The 22,496-nt window shown below is 34.5% G+C and overlaps 2 protein-coding genes across 2 annotated transcripts; both read right to left on the bottom strand.

Moving 5' to 3' along the window:
* Positions 1-2,994: 2,994 nt before the first annotated feature.
* Positions 2,995-4,706, bottom strand: LOC146926754 (F-box/kelch-repeat protein At3g06240-like). Its single transcript, XM_085700250.1, has one exon. The coding sequence runs from the start codon at positions 4,417-4,419 to the stop codon at positions 3,247-3,249; it is 1,173 nt and encodes a 390-aa protein (XP_085556376.1). The 5' UTR covers positions 4,420-4,706; the 3' UTR covers positions 2,995-3,246.
* Positions 4,707-13,994: 9,288 nt separating this feature from the next.
* On the bottom strand, positions 13,995-15,402 carry LOC146926753 (F-box/kelch-repeat protein At3g23880-like). Its single transcript, XM_085708104.1, has one exon. The coding sequence runs from the start codon at positions 15,352-15,354 to the stop codon at positions 14,197-14,199; it is 1,158 nt and encodes a 385-aa protein (XP_085564230.1). The 5' UTR covers positions 15,355-15,402; the 3' UTR covers positions 13,995-14,196.
* Between the last annotated feature and the right edge of the window lie 7,094 nt (positions 15,403-22,496).

The raw sequence follows: 22,496 nt of genomic DNA, 5'->3' as shown, positions 1-22,496 counted from the left end.
CCAGTTCAAATAATATGTTAACTATATTTAATTGTTAACTATATTTTTAGTTGACAATTCTTATGTTCTAAAAATATAGTTAACATTATTAATTTAGTAACCATTGAGATTTTAATATATCAACAATATATTAATATGTTAACTATATATTAATATTTTTGGAATGATAGGTGGAGGGGAAGAACGACTTTAGGACATCAATTCAGAGACTTTTTTGGTTTCCGAATGATAAACTTTCTTTCGTAAGAAAAATGTGGGAGTTGACGAATGGATTTAAATACTTTGATCTATCTTGGAGGAGAAACTTATTTGTGTGGGAGGGAAGGCTTCTAACAAACTAGTTGGAGGTTTTGTAAGGATTTATTAATTGTACTCAAGGGACAAATTTTTGGAAATGGAGGCCGGAGGAGAATGGTTTGTTTTCGGTATCGTCGACTTACAAATTGTTGGAAAAATCTATGGTGTGGGAAGATAGATGGAATGACAGTGAGAAGAATATTTTCGGTTATACTTGGAAAGGCAATGCTCCATCAAGAGTGGCAGCTTTTACGTGGAAACTTTTACTTATTGTATTCAGACTGTTTGTTTTAGCTTTTTTTAAAATAGATATTTATAGTGTAATATTCTTTTGCTACAATTTTTTTTAACAAAGAAACTGTTAAGGAAAGTTTCAAATGAAAAATCCGTTTGAATAGTTTATCTTAAAATGTAATTCTAAGTATTTCATCATTTTGTTATAGTTCTTTTTGGATACTAAAATTTCGAAAAAATCTCTAAAAAAAAAAAAGCTATTTCAAATAGCTTTTCATAAAAATCATTTTTGAAAGATGTCACTTTGAAAAAATATGTGATTTTTACTATGTAAAATCTCTAACAATGAATATTTAAGCTAGTGAATGCCAAAATCTCATTTTTAACTTATACTAAATGAGTTTGAAATAACTTGTACTATTTTTGAGTAAATTTTTAAAAAATACATTTTTAGAAATACAAAGAAAAATCTATTGTTTTTATATCTAAAACAAACGGGCCAAATCTTATTATTTGCAATATTCTTCCTTTGGATGCTTTGGGAAACTGCATTTTATGTGACTCGATAGCGGAAAATATGAATAACCTCTTTGTTTTGCGATGTGACCAGTAGGGTATGGAATTTGGTGGTGCGACAGTTAGATTTCATGTTTATTACGCCTCCAAATTTGTTATTACACTTGTAATGTTGGATTGGTGAGACGGTTTGGGCAAGGATTTTGTTTGATTTGGCAAGCAACAATTTTGGTAATCTGGAATGAGGTTAATTGTAGAATCTTCAACAATACGGTGAAGATGGCAGAAGAATTGCTCGTGGAAATAAAGGCATTGTCTTGGCAATGGACTCTGGCTAGATTGAAAGTTACAATAACTTTAATGGGTTTTAGCATTCTGCAAAGTTCCATTGTCACTTGTGTTTTTTCTTAGTTCTCATTTTGTTGTACCATTCTTCATTCTTTTGGTATTTGGCTTCCCATCAGAGTCCACAATGGAAACTAAACTCCCATCCAACGTTACGAAGAGTAAAATATACAACAATATCGGAAGAGAACCATTGCTTCCAGCTTCCTGTCATGTTCGATCCTCTTTTTGCCAATGTATCCAACAACACTCATGTTAGAAAAAAAAAATTGTGTTAACAGTAACAAATTACAGTTTAAAATAAAATTATAAAATACTTCCTTAATTATTTCTAGATACTCATACTTGCATACACTAATAGTATCAAAATCATTCCCAATAAAATTATTATTAATCATAATGCTAAATTAAGCCAAATCTTGAAAATAGAATCACCTTCTTTCAACTAGTGAATAACTAACTTTCAAGTCCAAAAGGATGGTTGAATTTTCTTATGGTGAGTGGTAGAAATACATTCCTAGAAGGCAAGAACACAAATCATGGTCAATTGGTCATTGTGATGGCAACAACAAGAACAATACCATCAGACACAGTGACTGCGAACATGTGTATAAGAATTTTAAAAGTGTTGAGATGATGCTGGTACAAGCACAGTCAACTATACATTTTTGTGCAAGGCAGCAGATAGATTATGAAAGGAGACGGGTAAGGACGTGAGCTAAGCGCCCGGTCCACTCAGTCTTGTATTTCTTATACAAACTTGTGAAATAAAATTGCAGCGGAGAAGAAAACAAATCCAGTAAAATTTCTTCAAAAAAAATCCAGCAAATTAGTCTGTGGACTGCATTATTTCTATGTTGCAGCAAACATAATATAGAACCCACGACAGAAAATTAAAATATGATTTTGAAATAATCCTTCATACCAAATATTAACGAGCTCTAGTTTTTTTTTTTTTTGAAAGAATAACGAGCTCTAGTTAAAACTCATTTTTGTGAAATGAATGCATTACTTTGAGTAGACAAAAACAAGAATAGAACTGAAGGAATCATTGAATAGACAAAAACCATCACTGGTAAAATTCCAAATAAAGACATTTCCAAGCACCACCCAGTAAAAAAATTTCACTTCAACGGCAGATTGTTTATATGCATTCTAAACAATCAAAATCAATTTCCAAGTAACTTAATTCAAACATAAACCATTCAAGCTTCCCAAAATTATACCTTATACCAAGATGTGCATGCAAAATCTAGGAGTCATTTAAAAGAGTTTTTGAAACGTCGATTGTTCAAATAATATTTTGGGTCTGTTCCCATACAATCTCTCAGTCTCTATACATGGATTTTCAGTGTAAAACTTGCTCTAGTCTATATACTCTCAATTACTGATATATGTCCCTTGCTCATAAATCAGTTTCACACTTCCACCTTACACATTCTATTATTCTGTTTAGGTTTTCCCTTGCATCTCAATTCTAAATAATGTATTATCTTCCCAAAACAAGGACAATTTAATTTTTCCTATACGAATATTTAACAGTGAATGACTTTACCTCTACGATAATTGTTCTCCAGGAAATTACCTTAAAAAAATATCATCTTCAAACTTATAATATCATGAAGACAAATTCCTCCAATTCATTAGAGCCAAACATCCAACAATGGTTAATAGATACTTATTCTACATTTTAAACAAGCTAAGCAGCCAAGCAATTATACAAAATATTCACACAACATATTATTATAAACTGACAAGGATTTAATAGCAATATATATGAAGTACATCAATTCAAACTAGTTTATATGAATGACATAAAATCAAACTAGTTATACTTGTTAGGGAAACTCACTTTCAATGTGTCGAAACTAAACTTTCAACGTAATCATTGGTCCGTGACCACAATATTTTATTGGTAATTCCAATTCTCTTGACTTTATTGTCTTTGCAGTTATATATAAATGCCTCGTCGTCATCGCGGTCATTTGCCAATATCAATGTATCCCCATTCTCAGAAAGATATAGTGGTAACAAATCTAATCGTTTATGCTCCGTTGGTGAAAAGAAATTGCTATAACTAATTTTTAATAGTTGAATCCAAGACTCTGGAGCACCAAAATCCTTCATTTGCCATATAAGAAAATGAGTTTCCTCAAAATCATGACAAAAACAAAGACGGCCCATCAAAACCACAAGCTTTGGCTGATGACGTGGAACCTTACCAAAATCCCGAGGAAGCAACAATTGAGTGTATTTCTCACCCGATAGATCAAGTGAAAGAATCACATACTCCTTAACAGTAGTAGATCCATCATTCCAATAAAATAAATCCGAAACAGAGTGATCACGTAGAGCCAACCAGTTAATAGTACCACTCAAATAAACCCCATGGTTATTAAATCTGTAAAGTGGAAGCATGGAGAAGCATTGAATATTTCTCCAAGAATTATCCCCCATGCTGATAATTTTAACCCCGATTCTTGCATTACCATGCTCCACTTCCAACTCTTTACAGAATGCCACCACCTTATAAGTTCTGGCCAAAGTATCGTAACCAAAAGTAAACCAAATACAATTATTAGAAGAGGGTAACAAATACTCAGATTTTGTCCTAGTGGCGGGGTTCCAAAAACAGATTCGTGAATCTTGAAAATGTGGCTTAAGGATATCAATCAAGCATAGCAATCCATTACACGAACCAACGACCCACCAACGACAGTAGTCATTGGTCAATCGATAGTAAGGATCATAATAAAGAATGGAGGTCGATTGATTCTCGAGTAAACGAGAAATTGGGAAGGTTACAAGATTCCAATCAATTACTTGTTTATCCTCATAATTTTGTGGCAAAATTGATGTGAGGTGCGGGTTTCGTACAGATTTATTGAGATGAACTTCAACGAATTGAGGATCAGAGATGACAGTTTTGAAAAATTTGTTCACGCATCTGAATTTCATAAGAGGTTTAACGGGGAGCCAAGAGAGGATTTCCATGATGAGTTCGTCGGGGAGGAACGCCGCTGCCATAGCTTCTTCTTCCTAAGCAAAGCAAACAAATTGAATTTTAGGGTTTACAGTAAAGGGTGCAATATACGCTTATAAAACTCGTGTCGTGAGATATTTATGGATTAAACGTGGTTTACAACAATTATTTATGATTTGCTTTTATTTTATTTTTTTGAACAAGATTTGCTTTTATTCTTAATAAATGATATCCTTTTATTCGAAATCGTGATTAGAATAATAATTATGATCAACAATTTATATTCTGTCAAAAAAAAATGATTAACAATTTATAAAGGCATATTAAAAAAAATAAAAAATAAATTCAAGTATGGTTACTAGGTTTTCGTATCTGTGACCAGATACATGGTCCAATTTTTCTAAAGCTGCTACTACAAGCTTAAAAAACTTCCTGTATGTGGTGCAAAAGTTTGTCAGAAATCAGCGTCTTCATTGGAAGTACAAGTGATTCTTGAATCGGGCTTGTCTGGATTTTGATTATGATTGATAATACAATCTCCAATTAAAATCATGTGCCCTCCATCCAAAGCATCTTCAAGAATAAGTTCAATAGGAAGCCAAAGTGAAGACCAATTATTACCATAACATTGACCTGCAAAAGCTATCTGTGCAGCAGCAGGTATGACTACATTAGACTCCAGCTTAGATATTGTATTTCATTCCTTAGATACAATCCTGTGGATATTTTCCACCAAAGATAAGAATTTTGGTGGAAGCGGCTGCATTTGATGATTGAAAGATCCCCAATTTGATGGCCTACAAAATATAACATTCTTCATAAGGTTCCAAAATCTAAATTGAGTTTGGCTCCATTAAGTATATCAGAATTAATTTGGTTCTTACATTTTTAGATGAACTAAGAAAAAAACGTCAAGTTATTTTATTTTGCAAAAATTGTACAATGATCTCAATAGCTATAGTTGCGTTTTCCCTCTACAACCCCTCTTTTGAGTATTGCAGAAAAAGATACAAAATAAATAAAAGTATGTTAGTAAAGAAATAATTGATGCAATTAAAAAACTCAAAGAGAATATTATAAAAAGAGACAAGATTATTTCGCAAGAGAATAACATCAACTAAGAAAATAATTTAGACAATTTATTAAATTGAAAGATCAAATTCAATTTAGAACGAAGTAAAAATATAAACCAAGATATAGTTTTGATGGTATACCTTTGGTACTTCATCAATTTGATTTATATGACCAGTCATTATTTTAAATATAAGATCTTCATCTTCAATGTCATCTTCACCTTTATCGTCGTCAAGTGTTATGATATTCAGACAAGAATTAACTTGACCCAAAATTGAACCCATAATCGGCCTTGTTTGGTTATCAGATCTAAAATACTGTTGAAACTAGTATTGCTAATGTTAAATCAAGTATAAAATAATAGGGATAGAAAGATAAATCACTTTCGACGAGTGATAGGCTCCAGAAAAATAACGAGAGACAAGGAGAAATCTGATATTAATTCATTATATTATCGTCTTACAAACTGTTTGGCTTTATAGCTAATAAAAACTCTCTATCCCTATCTGATCAATGACAGGTGTAAACAGATCCCTCTATTGAGGCAACTAATTCCAATAAAAAAAAAACTCATAAAGGACAACTGACCATCTTCTAGATCCTTCTAAGCTTCTTGTTCCCTTCCTTGCACTAGCCAGCTCATAGTCCCTGGCCCACACAGAAACTCTCCTTTTCCTTGCTAGTTTAGGGCTTTTGTCCTCCTTTGGCCCAATATGGTTGTTGCCAGAGTTTGCTATTGGCACCTGCTTATCATTACCCATCGCTTTAAAACTCACCTTTTCCTCAAGGTGCACATTTGGATAGGCCTCTAACATTTTGTCTTTGTCGTCCCAAGTAGCCTCTGTGGCAGGGAGTCCTTACTAGTGAATCGACACTCTTGTCATGGTACCCTTCTTAGTGTGGATCAGTCTTGAGCCAAGGATTTGGAGTGGGACCATGGTGCCCACGACATAGGAGTTAGGGACAAGAATAGTAGTAGGCATATATTACCATGGTACAACTTTAGTTTCAAGACATGGAAGACTAGATGAATGCGTGCCTCGGGTGGAAGAGTCAATTCGTAAGCTACTAGGCTAATGTGCTTACTAATCAGGTAAGGACCAAAGAACCTCTTGCTCAACTTGGAGAAACAGCGGTCACACATAATATTTTGCATGTAAGGCTACAAGCGCAGCCACACCCAATCTCCCACTTTGAACTCACGATCACGATGGTGAGAGTTTTCATGACTTTTCATTCGTAGCTGCGCCTGTTGCAAGTTGTTCTTAATGACTGTTAGAATCTGAATGTGCACAGCAAGTGCCTCATCCTGTGTTGCAACGATAGTGGACCCTTTTATGTAAGAATGGATGGTAGGGGACCCTTCCATAGAAATCCTCAAAAGTGGTCATCTCGATGGCTGAATGATAGAACGAATTATACCAATGTTCGGCCAACGAAAGATATAATACCCACTACTACGGACTATCACTAACGAAACAACTAAGGTAGGTTTCCAAGGCCCGGTTCGTAACCCCTGTCTGCCCATCCTTTTGTGGGTGGTACGCACTAGAGAAGCATAAAGTAGTGAAATTCAATTTGAAGAGCTCCTTCCAAAATTGACTCACAAAGATTCGACCGCGGTCACTAACCATGGTTTTTGTCATCCCATGGAGCCAATGAATATGGGAACTAAAGATGTTGTTGTGAAGTGTGATGGGAGAGAAATGAAGTGGGTGTCCTTTACGAGACGATCAACCACTACCCAAATATAAGCTTTTCCATGGGAGGAGGCAGCTGGGTGATGAAATCCATGGAGATATCCTCCCACATTTGATTTGGAATAGGAAGTGGGTGCATCAAGCCTTGAGGTTTTGAGTGGAGTATTTGGTTGCTGACATAGAATACACGCTTGGATAAACATCTTCACATCATTAGCCAATTGCTTAAGTTTTATAAGGCTCATACTTTTTTTCGATTTTCATGTCTGGTGGACTAAACCATTAGTTTGTCTAGGTTACTCCACCTTGTAATACAGTAATTTTGTTGCAGTTGTTTTTTGGCTTTGTTTTTTGTCTTTTAATACTTTGTATTGTTTTCTACTTAGGCACACCTTGTTTTAACTTGGTTGTGTTTATCTCCAGTATTTGTTTAATTATCTCTTTGACTTCTTAAAAAAAAAAAACTGACGTGGCATATGTTAATTTCAATTTTAAATTTTTTATATACACTTATTTAACTTATCTAATTTTCTTTTTTTACGTTTAACTTATCTAATTAAAAAATCTATTTTATTATAAACTGGAAATGACTAATATTAGGGCATGCTTGGATTGACCATTTGAACTTACTTACCGGCATTTTTCATAAATATTTTTTTTAAAGGATTCATAAATATTTTTTTGGAAACAAGTATTAGCATATCCCCTCAAAAAAAAAAAAATAAGTATTGGCGTATGCAACAATTTATTTTATTTTATCTTTAACTATAGAAATTAATGCAGATAGAAAAGAGAAATACAATAATCTAAATGTTAGTAAAATGTATACTCAAGAATTTCGTACATTTTTATTTTGCTAATTTGATTACTTTTTTGCAGCACCAAGTTCGAAGAACAGTAGCAAACAGAATAGCATTCCTATATTCTTTTCATGGCTAAGGATAAAAAGAACTTTGCTTATCTATATGTAACACAAATAGAAGAAGAATAAAAAAACTAAGTAATAAAGTTGATCAGAAAGTAAATGGATCTTTTCAAATGATAAAATCTTAATGCTGTAAACGTGAGGTATTTGCTAACCTCTTCAGCCATCTTGTTGAGGCTAAATTTCCTTTGACATAACAAATGTTTTCAGAAGGATCTGTTTGGTTATATTGATTGTTTGTCCATTTAATAAAAATTGAACCTTATAATGGAATGTTCCTTGCATATCGTTATTGCCAAAACTGTTAGGGATGGCCTCATAGCTTGCATTATCTTCCATAGTTCCCTTCTCACATATTTTTTTTCTTCCTTTCTCAAAATGACACCAGAGTCCTCAAGATACCTGTTTTCTATTCGAACAATAAAATCACACCAATAAATTTAGATGTGGGTGGAAAAGGTAAGGAGTTATTAAGAGTAAAGTAGCTTTAAGCAACAACAGCAACAATATAGTTAGATCTAAGTGTGAAGCAAACCACAAGCGTATCTAATGCAACCAAGATAAAAAAAAAAAAAAAAAGAGGAAAAACAACACACCTATATTTGTTTACTCAGTTTAGACAAATTTATCCTACATTTGAGGAAGAGATCACCTCTCCAATCCATTACGATAAGAGTGATACAAAGATGTTACAAGAAATTAGTTACAATCTCACAAAGGACATATCATTATTTCTACCCATTTGTCTAGTCACTTAAACCCATTGTGAATCATAAGAGAAAACAATAAAGAAAGCTTTTTTTTTTTTATCTTTTATCTGATGAGATCTTACTACCCAAAGTGTTTGTCAACCCACGAACCTCTTACCAAAGACTTTCAACCCTAAAGTTACCTCTTTTGATTTTCCAAGATTCTCTCTCCTAAAGCTCTCCAAGAAATTGAAGAATGAAGCCTTAACCATCAGCTTTGGCGGATTACGTGACACCTTATCAAAACCCTGAGGGAGAGAGAGTTGAGTGTGCGTCTCAGGGAAGAGATCAAGTGATGGAATCACATATTGTTCAATAGTAATATCATTCAATATAAATAATCTAATCCAAAGTAATCGTGCACGGCCAAACAGTTAATAGTACCATCACTCAAATACACACCGTTGTTACTAAACTTATGAAACCAATTAAGTGGAATCACAGAGAAACATTGAATATTTCTCGAAGAACTATCGCCCAAGTTGAAAACTTTCACCATGCATCTTGCTGCACTACCATGCTCCTTCTGTATATGGAGCGCTACCACCTTATAAGTTTCGGTCAATGTATCATAACCAAAAGAGTATTGAAAATGAAAACTATATAAAGAGGGTAAAAAAATTCAGATTTTCTCTTAGGGATGGGTTCCAAAGACAAAGGCGTGAAATATGTATACCAATCAAGCAGATCAATCCATTGCATGAACCAACAACAAACCAAATATTGTCATCATTCCTGGTCATTTGAATGAAATGATCATAGTTGATGGTGGTTGTCGATGAAATCCCGAGCAAACGAGAAACTGGGAAGGTTAGGACTTCATAAACTGATATATATTCTCCGAATTTAGAAAGGAAGTTATTGCTGCGTGCAGATTTCGTGCTGATTTCTTGAGATGCGTTTGAAAGAAGTGACGATCAGAAATGAGAGTTTGAAAGAATCCTGACCAATGAAACCAAAAAGAAGCACACAATATGAATTTGTGCATTTATATAAAGTATGATTTTGTTAAATAACTTTGACAAAGGCATTTGGATTTGAAGAACGATAATGGAGTTGGGTGGGTTTAATGTTACTTTTTTTTTTATAATTTAGCAACGGAATAGGCTTGCCTAATTTCAAGTTTGTGTTTCTGAAAAGTGTTTTAAATGAGGAAGTGCAAAATCTGCTAAATGCTATTGCTTTAGATGATCATGAAGTGGAAATTCTGCTTGATCCAGTTCGAGAAATGTACTTGGAAATTGAAGACAAGTCTTGTGAGGAATTTAGAGAGGGTTGAATAATGAATGAAATTGTTGAAGGATTCATGGCTATTTATAGCCATAAAATCCTAGACTATAAATACAGTTGAAGGAAACATTTACAATGCTTTAACCGATCAAAAATAACATTAAATTCACCACAAATCTTCCGAACCTTTGGTTTATATAATTCAAACATATCTTAAACATTTTTGTTTATATAATTTGAATCATCCCAGAACGTGTTGAACCTTGCTCAGCTAAAATAAAACATGACATACCATGGATCAGCTAAATTAATTTCTTTGTCTGGTTCCTCAACCAAAGCCCAGATATCCTTGTAATTTCTAGGTCAGCTAAAACTTTCTTTAGTATCTCCAACAAAACTGACCAATGAAGCGTCCAACTCGATCGGTCGTGTAGTACTGTACTACTCAAATATCAAGAACATTGTTCTCATGTCGTCGTCATCCATGAGCTTCATCTAGGTGAACTGCACTCTTCCACCTGAGTCGGTTGACGTCGTTACTCAACATTGTCTACTCTTCTTGTGTCTCAGTGGTTGATTTGACGGTTGATTTGATTCAGTTGATCCTTCAACCCAGACTGTGTGACATCATTCTGCACCCTGAACAGATGGGGTGGTTTTCCCATGTTGAAGTAAATTGCAGCTAGCTTGGTGTTTGGATCAAGAACCAAAGTATCCATGATTTTTTTTTTTGTGTTGTTTGTTGGAACAAAATGTGTTTAACAATGAACCTTAAAGAGTTTTGATGATAACAAGGTATTAAAAATTGTAAATTGGACTAGCTAATATTTGTTCAAGTGTACAGGACCATAGTCAAAAATTTACATCATATAGAGGTTCTGAAGAACAAAAAGAGAGCTAAGGAATCAAGAAAAGGAAGCTTGAAAGCATCTGAAGAAAAGTGCATCTGAACGCAAAAGTGCATCTGAAGGCAAAAGAGCTCCTGAAGAATGATGACGTCATCAGAAGCTGAAGGTCATCAGAAGCTGAAAGTCATCAGAAGCGAATAGTCATCAGAAGCTGATAGTTCAGAAGCGACCTCATCAGAAGCTAAAGCTCATCAGAAGCTGATTATCACCACAAGCTGAAGATTCAAAGATCAACACTTCAAAAGCTGTTTGTTGGATTCGAAAACACTGCAGAAGACTAGTGGGATGCATAACGGTCATTTTGGTAAAGATTTGAAGGCATTGAATCATTATCTTCAAAAAGTGTTGACATTGTACTTTGTACGAACTATACAACCACCTTCTCCACTACTCTGTTTTGTGTCTACACTACAGGACAAGAAAACAACTCCTTAACAGCTATGCCTACAAAGATGTTCCTTCACAATGGGAATGGATTTCAAATTGGTTCTTCATAGGACAACAACCAAATCAGGCAAAAGATCATTGGTGAAAGATCAAGCTTCAACAACGACTCTTTGATGTGCTGGCAATTTCACAACGTCTCTTTCACACCTCTATATAATGGAGTGAAGACTTAGAGAATTGGTAATGTTGAACGAAAGACTCTCAACATTTTTACAAGTGCCAAACCTGTGCTGAAATTGTTCTACATTCACTTAGAATTTATGTGTCTCAAAGTCATATCTTAGAAATTCTTAAGTCTTAGAGTCTGTATCTGATTTGTATTGTGAGCACCTCTGATTGTATATCAAGTGTTCAACCTTAAACAATTTTCTGTGTAATTTTGTTTAGTTAGAAGTCTCTTGCAATTGTGCTTGAGCAGGGAAGTCTCTTGATTGTGTTCTTGAGCATAGGAAGTCTCTTGCAGTTGTGCTTGAGCAAAGGAAGTCTCTTACTGTGTGTTTGAGCAATTGTAATCAGATATTACATTCTAGTGAAATCTCCTTGGAAGTGCAAGGGGGACTGGACTACTTCCGGTTTGTGGAAGGAACCAATATAATTGTTTTGTGTCGTTCTTCTTCTCTCTCTCTCTATTTTATTCCGCTGCATTCAGATTCTGATTATCTCTTCAGAAGCTGTCTCAGTTAGCTTCTGATCTGTGTGTTCAGTTTTTTGGAGAAACGAAGAATTTTCAAAACACAATTCAACCCCCCCCCCCCCCCCCCCCCCCCCCCTTCTTGTGTTTTTCTCACCTTCATGGTTTATTGCTTATGAAAACATGCACACTAATTTAAAGAAGTTTATGTGCATTGTGAACCACATAAATTGTTAGTGCAATGTGGACCACAGGAAAAAAATATATAATGAGCTGGTTCGGATTATATAATTTGAGCTCTCCCTAACCCCATAAAGTGCCAAATTTAGCACAGTCTTGAGCTTGTTCGGATTAAATTAACTAAACAATTTTGGGAAGAGTTGCTCACTAAACACGTTTTTTCAAAGGTATTGACTAGTCAGACCACATTTTACCACGTATTTTTTACCGCAATTAATGGAAAATTACACTTTTCGCACCATCCTTCACAAATTCCTCCATGTAAATACTCATCAATCCTTCACAATTTCTCATTCCATCGTCTCACATTCTCCCCTTCTCTTTTCTTCTATAATGTCTTTCCAACATTGACATTTCGTACAAAAAGGTTACTCTAGCTTTTTAAGGGTTGTCTGAATGGGAAAAAGACATGGTGCCACTCAGCAAATCCTGTTCGAGCATTGAATCTTTTGTTTACTTTCATCATACCTCACTTTCCACTAAGATGATTTGTGTTTTTAAACTATTGATCAATAGTAACATCACGCACACGTAAGATATCTGAACCAAAGTAATCGCTGACAGCCAACCAATTAATAGTACCACAACCAAGTTACACTGTTAAAAAACATAAAATAGCAAAACTTCTGAAATTGTGCAGAAAAAATAGTGGACTCATGCCAAGCTTAAACCCATAGTACAAGCCTTACAATGTAGCCTTACATAGCAAATTTAAAAATGTGTAGAAACCTTATGCAGACAAATTCTTGAGCTTTAGACTAATAGCAGTGACATATTTGAAGCAGCTGATAAAGAATATCACAAGCAATCCTATGCTAGAGGCATAAAGTTAATAGTTCAAAAACAATCCTCTGCTTCTAAATAGTATCAAAATGACCAATCATCGCTACATGTCTTTATGATTCACGTGTTAATGGTGACAACGATAGATCATTCACATGGTAAGTTTAGTAACTCCAAAACCTATAGGCTGGGCATAACTCTTGTAATACTCTGTATGTAAGCTCATCTTTGGAGCTAAATATAGTTCCAACCTTAGGTATTTCATCTCCATCAACAATATTTGGTTCTAAACTATCATCACATTTATTATTTCCTTGGTAGATTTGTTCCTAATCTAATGATACAAATACTTCTTCCACTAACGCAATAAATTCAAAACAGAACACGAAGAAAAAAGCTTATATATGTTAATCAACTAAAAATATAAGTGATATAGGAAGAACATCAGAATAAGCTTTAAATACAAATCTAGGCTAATCCTTATCAGTTTCAAAATCACAATTGACTTAATCATAAATTAAGGTAGTTATCATTTGATCAGTGATGGGTGATAAGCCAATTTATAGGAAGTTTTCCTATTTTCTGATCACAACTTTCTGTTCAATTGGTCTTGCAGAGTTTGCTTTAGGTTAGGGATTAGCAGGTAAAATTCCTTATTTAGTGGCAATTGGGCGACTCATACAAACTCTCCTCAATTACAATTTTTAAGTTTCCCCAAATGATAAGAGTTTTGTATTATGAAGAAAAATTATCTCTCCAAAGCCCCCCCCCCCCCCCCCCCCCCCCCCCCCCCCCGCTCCCATTTTCTTCTACTTTTTCCACTTTCTCATTCCTTTTTCCCAAAGACCTCCCCTTCCTTCCCCTCCAAACTCGCAAACAAAGCCATAGTAAAAATTGTGTTCAGGCAAATTACCTAACATAAAATTTGCATGTAAATTTCCTTCATTCAATTCGTTAGAGCCTAACATCCAACAAATGGTAATAGATACTCATTCAACAATATAAACAGGCTAAGAGGCTAAGCCATCACACAAAATATTCACACAATCTAATACTATTAAATTACAAGAACTTTATAGCAACATGAAGTAACATAAACTCAAACAAATTAATATGGGGAAGAGAAACTCACTTTCAATTAGTCGAAACCAGACTTTCGACGTAATCCTTGGTCTCTGACCAGAATATTTTATCAGTAATTCCAATTTTCTTGACTCTATTGTCTATGCAGTTATAGATAAATGCATTGTCCTTGTGATCGTTTAACAATATCATTGTATCCCCATTCTTAGAAAGATACAACACGATGAAATCTAGCCGTTTAATAAGCTCCATTGGTGAAAAGAAATTGTTATAACTAATTTTATATAATTGAATCCAAGATTCCTGAACTCCAAAATCCTTCATTTGCCATATTATAAAATGGATTTGCTCAAAATCATGACAAAAACAAAGACAGTCCATCAACACCACAAGCTTTGGCGGATGACATGGCAGCTTATTAAAGCCCTGAGGCAGCAAAAGTTGAGTGTGTGTCTCAGTGGAGAGATGAAGTGAAAGAATCACATATTGATCAATAGTAACATCACGCGTAAGTAAAAAATCCGAACCAAAGTAATCGCTGACAGCCAACCAATTAATAGTACCACTCAAATAAACACCATTGTTATAATAATAATAAGCCCATAAAAGTGGAATAACAGGGAAAGGATGAATATTTCTCCAAGAATTGTCCCCCAAAGTGAAAATTTTCACAATGCTTCTTGCTGCATTGCCATGCTCCTTCGCTATACGGAGAGCTACCCCCTTATAAGTTTCAGTTAAAGTATCATAACCAAAAGAGTAGTGAAAAGATCTATTCGAAGAAACTGAAATAAAATCAGATTTAGTCCTAGTGGCTGGGTTCCAAAAACGGAGGCATGAAGTATAAAAATTAACCAAGCAGAATAATCCATTGCATGAACCAGCAACCATCCAACTAGCTTCAATCCTGATCAATTGATGGAAATGATCATAGTGAATGGTGGTCGTCGATGAATTATCGAGTACACGAGAAATTGGGATGGTACTAATGACATCAAACATTGGTGGCGAAGTTAGAGCTAGGTGCGGGTTTCGTGTTGATTTCTTGAGATGCTTTTGAATGAAGTGATGATCGGAAATGAGAGTTTTGAAAGAATTGTTAAGGCACCTGAATTTCAAAAGAGGTTTCACAGAGAGTCGGGAGAATATTTCTATGATGAGTTCGTCAGGGAAGACTGCCGACAATGACAACTGAAGACGCTCCTCCATTGTGCATCTATTCAAGTAGAACCCTAAGCAATGAAACCAAAAAGAAGCACACAGTTTGAATTTGTGCGTTTGTATAAAGTAAGATTTATTAAATACTTTAACAAAAATCCATTCTATAAATCTATGGCATCAGGAAGAAGAACGATAATGAAGTTTTGTGAGGGTTTAAAATCTTGTTGGAGGGTTTCGGTGATTGGTTTTGGGTATATTCTCGGAATTTTATAGCGTATATTCAACGCTATAGTTGTTCTTTTTTTTAGGTAAATGTAGTTGTTCTTGTTACTTTTTTCATCCTATTTGTTTCCCATGCGTCCTATCTTTTTCCAAAATTACCCTTTGTTTAGATTTTAGAATCCGAAATAGATTGATGATTATTTTTGGATTATATAATCCATATTATTTTAACCCAGAATTTTAAAGAAACAGTGGCGTATATTATTTCATTGACATAATTATAAATTACAAAAACATAAAATAAATGTAAAATACAAAAAATTAAAGAAACAAAGATGATTTATGAATTCTCATTTTATTAATAATATATCATAGTATATTAACAATAAAATTTAACCTTAAAGCTTATTACATAAAATCTTTAAACACCTAATGTTAATTTATAAAAAACCTAAAACTAAACCTATGGTGCAAGAAGATGGAGGGGAAAGAAGAAATAGATTGGGGGGGGAAGGTTTATTTCCTTTCTGGCGTATCATGCCATATATACTTCGTAGTTCAACTGCTAAAGAAACAAAACAAAGATAAAGAAGCATAGAGCTAAGGACCTTGGAAGATAAATGGATGTCAACAGTATGAAATCTAGCATCATTTTGTCCTCAATATATATAGTATACTTCCACTTCAGGTGCTAGATCAATGGTAAGTGCTTAGATGTGTAACCTCAAGATGCACAATTCAAATTTCCTCAAAGAAGGATGTAAAATAGTCACTAGCTAGTGTCACTTTAATTAATAAATATTCCCCATTTCCCAATTTTAGTCAAAAGAAAAAGGGATTACAAATATTCTAAAGCTTTCACTTCGATTTAATATTCTAAGATTTTTATAATAAAATTAGTAAATGGTAGTATAACACCAGCATTAACGCCATTCTTTAGACAGACTATGAAATATAAATATAGTCTGTCACAACACTCTATATGAGTTGCCTCTACAAGCTTCTTAAGTCCAAGAAGTCCTTATGGTGAATCATTAACATCAAGTACTTCCCAACGATGTTTCTTCAGATGTAAGTGTTCCATATCACCGTCCTCGTACAAAATATATTGAATATTCACCAGATTTTTTGTTTCATAATCATTTTGTGACTTTAAGTTATCACTTACATTTCAAATAATTGTACGCCGAAAGGTTCCCAAGAAATGAGATTAGTTATAAGTAAGAACAAAAATATATTTTCAATTAACGGGTAAGTCATCACATGATCATAGGCATCATCAACGCCTTCATAATGCCCGAAGAAAAGAATTATACACACCAAATAACTTACTGCATAAAACAAAGCTAGAAACAGATACACTGACATACTTAAAAAAAATACAAAGCGTAGTCCTAATTTCGGCTTGAAATTTGGTAACCAACAAGTGCAAAGATAGTAACATATTGCAAAATATAGTGATATTGAGATTCTTACATCTTGTCCAATGGCCACCAGATCTTGATCTTTTTACCAACCAATGAGTTACCTAGGTCTTGAGATTCATGTGCCTAAAAAAATTTAAAGCAAAAGTTAATAAAAAAATCAAGGGTCTAAATTTAAGGCACCTGAATTTCAAAAGAGGTTTCACAGAGAGTCGGGAGAATATTTCTATGATGAGTTCGTCAGGGAAGACTGCCGACAATGACAACTGAAGACGCTCCTCCATTGTGCATGTATTCGAGTAGAACCCTAAGCAATGAAACCAAAATGAAGCACAGAGTTTGAATTTGTGCGTTTGTATAAAGTAAGGTTTATTAAATACTTTAACAAAAATCCATTCTATAAATCTATGGCATCAGGAAGAAGAACGATAATGAAGTTTTGTGAGGGTTTAAAATAGTGTTGGGGGGTTTCGGTGATTGGGTTTGGGTATATTCAACTTTTTAGCATATATTCAACGCTAGTTGTTCTTTTTTTTTTTTAGGTAAATCTAGTTGTTCTTGTTACTTTTTTCATCATATCTGTTTTCTCATGCGTCCTATTTTTTTTCAAAATTACACTTTGTTTAGATTTTAGTATCCGAAATAGATTGATGATTATTTTCGGATTATATAATCCAAATTAGTTTTGCCCAGAATTTAAAATAAATAGTGACGTATATTATTTCATTGACGCAATTATAAAGTACAAAAACATAAAATAAATGTAAATATATAGAAAATTAAAGAAACAAAAATGATTTATGAATTCTCATTTTATTAATATATCATAGTACATTTACAATAAAATTTAAGCTTAAAGTTTATCACATAAAATATTCAAACACTTAATGTTAATTTATCAAAAACCTAAAGCTAAACTGGTGGTGCAATAAGAGGGATGGGGAAGACGGAGGGGGGGAGGAGAAAGAGACGGAGGGGAAGGGGTTGGGGTAAGGTTTGTTTCCTTTCTATGACAAAAGAGATCTTGATGGTCAACCTTACATTCAGACAGACCAACCTCACACGCAGACAGACCGCACTTCTGCATTAATATGTTTCGAATTCGTCAAACTTGAAGATTTTGATGCAAGCAGTTGTGTTTGGTGTTTGAACAAATCCCAGTATGATGGCCTACAAAAGATAACATTTTTTACTGAATATTCAAAAAACTAAATTGAGATTGGCTCAAGACAGTTTACATCTTTAATGTGAAGCATATTAGAATTAGGTACTTACATGTTATGAACTAAGGAAAGAAGCCTTGATGTCATTTTATTTTGCAAAAATTGTACAATGATCTCAATAGCTTTAGTCGTGTTTTCTCTCTAAACCCCTTCTTTGAGTATTGCAAAAAAAGATGTAAAATAAATAGGAGTATATGTTAGTAAAGAAATAATTGATACAATTAAAAAATTCAAAGAGACAAGATTATTTCCCAAGAGAATAACATCAACTAAGAAAATAACTTAGATGGTTTATTAAAATTGAAAGATCAAATTCAATTAAGAACAAAGTAAAATATAAACCAAGATAGAGTTTTGATGATATACCTTTTGGTACTTCATCATTGATTTGTATGACTGATCTTTATTTTAATTATAAGATCTTCATCTTCAATGTCATCTTCGCCTTTATCGTCGTCAAGTGTTATGATAGTCAGACAAGAATTAACTTGACCCAAAATTGAACCCATAATCGGCCTTGTTTAGTTATCAGATCTAGAATATTGTTGAAACTAGAATTGATAATGTTGAATCAGGTATAAAATGATCGGAATATAGAGATAAATCACTTTCGAGCAGTGATAGGCTCCAGAGAAATAAAGAGAGAGAAGGAGAAATCTGATATTAATTCATTATGTTATCGTCTTACAAACTGTTTGGCTTTATAGCTCATAAAAACTCTCTAACCCTATCGGATCAATGACACGTGTAAACAGATCCCTCTATTGAGGTAACTAATTCCAATAAAAATAAACTGATAAAAGATTCCTTCTTCTATGAAAGAAAACTAGGTCCTTTTAGGCTTTCTGCTTCCATTCCTTGCATTAACCAGCTCATAGTCCTTGGCCCATACGGGAACTCTCCTTTCCCTTGCTAATTTTGGGCTTTTGTCCTCCTTTGGCCCAATATGGTTGTTGCTTGAGTTTGCTATTAGCATCTACATATCATTACCCATCCCTTCAAGACTCACCTTGTCCTCAAGGTGGACATTTGGATAGGCCTCCAACATTTCGTCTTTGTCTTCACAAGTAGCCCCCATTGGCGGAGAGTCCTTCCCAGTGAATCAACACTTGTATCACGGTACCCTTCTTAGTGTGGATCATTCTTGAGCTAATGATTTGGAGTGGGACTATGGAGCCCACGACAGAGGAGTCCAGAACGGGAAGAGTAGTAGGAGGATTACCATGGAGAACTTTAGTTTTGATACATGGATGATTGGATGAATGTGTGCCTCTGGTGGAAGAGTCAATTCGTAAGCTAGTGGGCCCATGCACTTATTGATTAGGTAAGGACCAAAGAACCTCTTTCTAAACTTGGAGAAACAGCGGTCACGCATATTATTTTGAATGTGAGTTTGCAGTCGCAGCCACACCCAATGCCCCACCTTGAACTCACGGTCACAATGGTGAGAGTTTTCCTGACTCCTCATTCGTAGTTGCGCCTATTGCAAGTTGTTCTTAATGACTGTTACAATATGTTTGTCCACAGCAAGCATCTCATCCAATGTTGCAATGCTAGTGGACCCTTTTATATAAGAACGGATGGTAAGGGGAGCACTTCCACAGAGAGCCTTAAAAGGGGTCCTCTTGATGGCGAATTGATAGGACGAATTATACCAATGTTCGACCAATGAAAGATATGATACCCACAACTATAGATTATAATTGACGGAGCAATAAAGGAAGGTTTCCAAGGTCCGGTTGGTAACCTCTGTCGGCACATCCATTTCTGGGTGGTACGCACTAGAGAAGCATATATTAGTGTCATTCAATCTGAAGACCTCCTACAAAAAACGACTCACAAAGATTCCAGCGAGGTCACTAGCCATGGTTTTTATCATTCCATGGAGCAGGTAAATATCATAAATGAGTATGGGAACTAGAGATGCCGTTGTGAAGTGTGATGATAAAGAAATGAAGTGGGTGTCCTTTGTGAGACAATCAACCACTACACAAATAGTAGCTTTTCCATGGGAAAAAGGCAGTTGGGTGATGAAATCCATGGAGATATCGTCCCACACTTGATTTGGAATAGGAAGTGGGTGCAGCAAGCCTTGAGGTTTTTGAGTGAAGTAAGTGTGTTACTGACATAGAATACACGCTTGGATAAACGTCTTCACATTCACATCATTAGCCAAGTGAGGCCATGCAACCAAAGTCGTGATATGGGTCAATGTTCCCTTAACTCTGGAGTGTCCCCCAATGGGAGAAGCATGGAACTCCTTAAAGATTTAGGACTGCAATTTTGTTTCTTATAGTATACAGTAGCCTAAGCAACCAGTTTCTGACTTAACGTGTTCCCTGTAACATTTGTTTCATAGAATAGATGGAGTTTCATAAGCAATGCTTACTGGCACTCAATGATGGTAGAAGACATGTGACCAATTACATCCTTCAGATGCGAGAGTGCGTCAGCAACTACATTAGTTTGACCTGGAGTGTAATGTATCTCATAATCGTACCCCAACAGTTTGAAAAGCCATTTGTGTTGTGCGGGTGTTTGAATAGTCTGTGACAGTAACCCTCTTAGACTTTGCTGATATGTGAAAATCCAAAAATGACGTCCCAAAAGGTAATGACGCCATTTCTTCACTAGAGCAGTGGTAGGGATGAAAGATAAATCACTTTTGAGCAGTGATAGGCTTTAGAAAAATAAAGAGAGAGAAGGATAAATCTGATATTAATTCATTATATTATTCTCTTACAAACTATTTGGCTTTATAGTCATATAAACTCTTTAACCATATATGATCAATGACAGGGTTAAGCAGATCCCTATATTGAGGTAACTAGTTGGAATAAAAATCGGTTGAGGTTAGCTTTTATGATCGATAATTCTCTGATGTTCCAGATCTGTTGAATGCTGCATGTTCAAAGATTCGGGTCTGCTTCCACTCCAGTACCGGTATGATGGCCAAAAATTGTTGTTAACTTGCTACTGTTCTTTGTTCTTCGCAGTAAACAGTCGATGGTACGTGAGTTGACTTTGTGTTGACGATCAATTCACTCGTCAATATTTAGACCCGCTTGGTAATAATCGTTTATTAGAATTGTTCAAGGTTAGATCCACTTGGTGGATCTTTTATATATATATATATATATATATATATATATATATATATATATATATATATATATTTTGCCCGCTAGGGTTGTTGGTTAGGTCAGGTTTTATGTCCCTTTAGTTTTTATATAATTTTTCCCCTTTTTTTAATAATATATATGAGCAATTGGCAACAACTCAGAGTAGGGTTCCAATTTAGTTGGACACTATTCTTTTTGATGTCATTTTGCACTTGGCTTATCGGGCAAAAAAAGGACAACTATCCATCTTCTAGGTCCTTCTAGGCTTCCTACACCCCTTTCTTGCATTAGCCAGGTCATAGTCCTTGGCCCACATGGGAACTCTCCTTTCCCTAGCTAGTTTTGGGCTTTTGCCTCTTTCGTCCCAATATTGTTGTTGCCTGAGTTTGCTCTTGGAACCTACGTATCATAAAATAAATTAAAATAGTACAACTCGGATATTTAGTTTTTTCATGAGCTTGTTGACAAAACCACACAACAATTGGTCGACTCATAGAGACGATGAGTTGTTGCTGATAAAACAAAAATACACTCAGTAACACAGGAAAGAAAATCAAATGATATGCACAAGTGAAAAAGGAAGAAGAAGATATAACTAATATGTCCCTCAAAAAAAAAAAGATATAACTAATATGGAGATCTAAATAAGAAGAAACAAAGAAGATGAAACGATCTGGAAAAAAAAATACAAGGAAAATCTCTTTATATATTGAGTAATAGGAGAAAAAATAGAAAAAACCATAAGCTGGTTTTTTAGTTGATTCGGCCAATTTAACCTGATGTGGCATATTAGTGAAAACAAAGAGTCAACTATCACTGAAATTGATGACAGGGTGAAATTTCATTTATGGTGGTAGCTTAAGTTTCATAAGGCTCATACTTTTTTCGATTTTCATGTCTGGTGGACTAAACCATTAGTTTGTCTAGGTTACTCCACCTGTAATACAATAATTTTGTTGCAGCTGTTTTTTTGTTTTGCTTTTTGTCTTTTGATACATTTTATTGTTTTCTACTTAGGCACATCTTGTGCTTAACTTGGTCGCTTTTATCTCTAGTATTTTTTTAATTATCTCTTTGGCTTCTTAAAAAAACAAAAACTTACGTGGCATATGATTGCAATTTTTAATTTTTATATACACTTATTTAACTTATCTAATTTTCTTTTTTTACATTTAACTTATCTAATTAAAAAAAATCAA

This window comes from Medicago sativa, chromosome 4 (assembly GCF_051527215.1).
Source record: "Medicago sativa cultivar Bolivia chromosome 4, Bolivia_mono, whole genome shotgun sequence".
NCBI classification, from domain to species: Eukaryota; Viridiplantae; Streptophyta; class Magnoliopsida; order Fabales; family Fabaceae; genus Medicago; species Medicago sativa.
The sequence above is the reverse complement of the archived record's forward strand: the minus strand, read 5'-3'. Positions and strand labels throughout refer to the sequence as shown.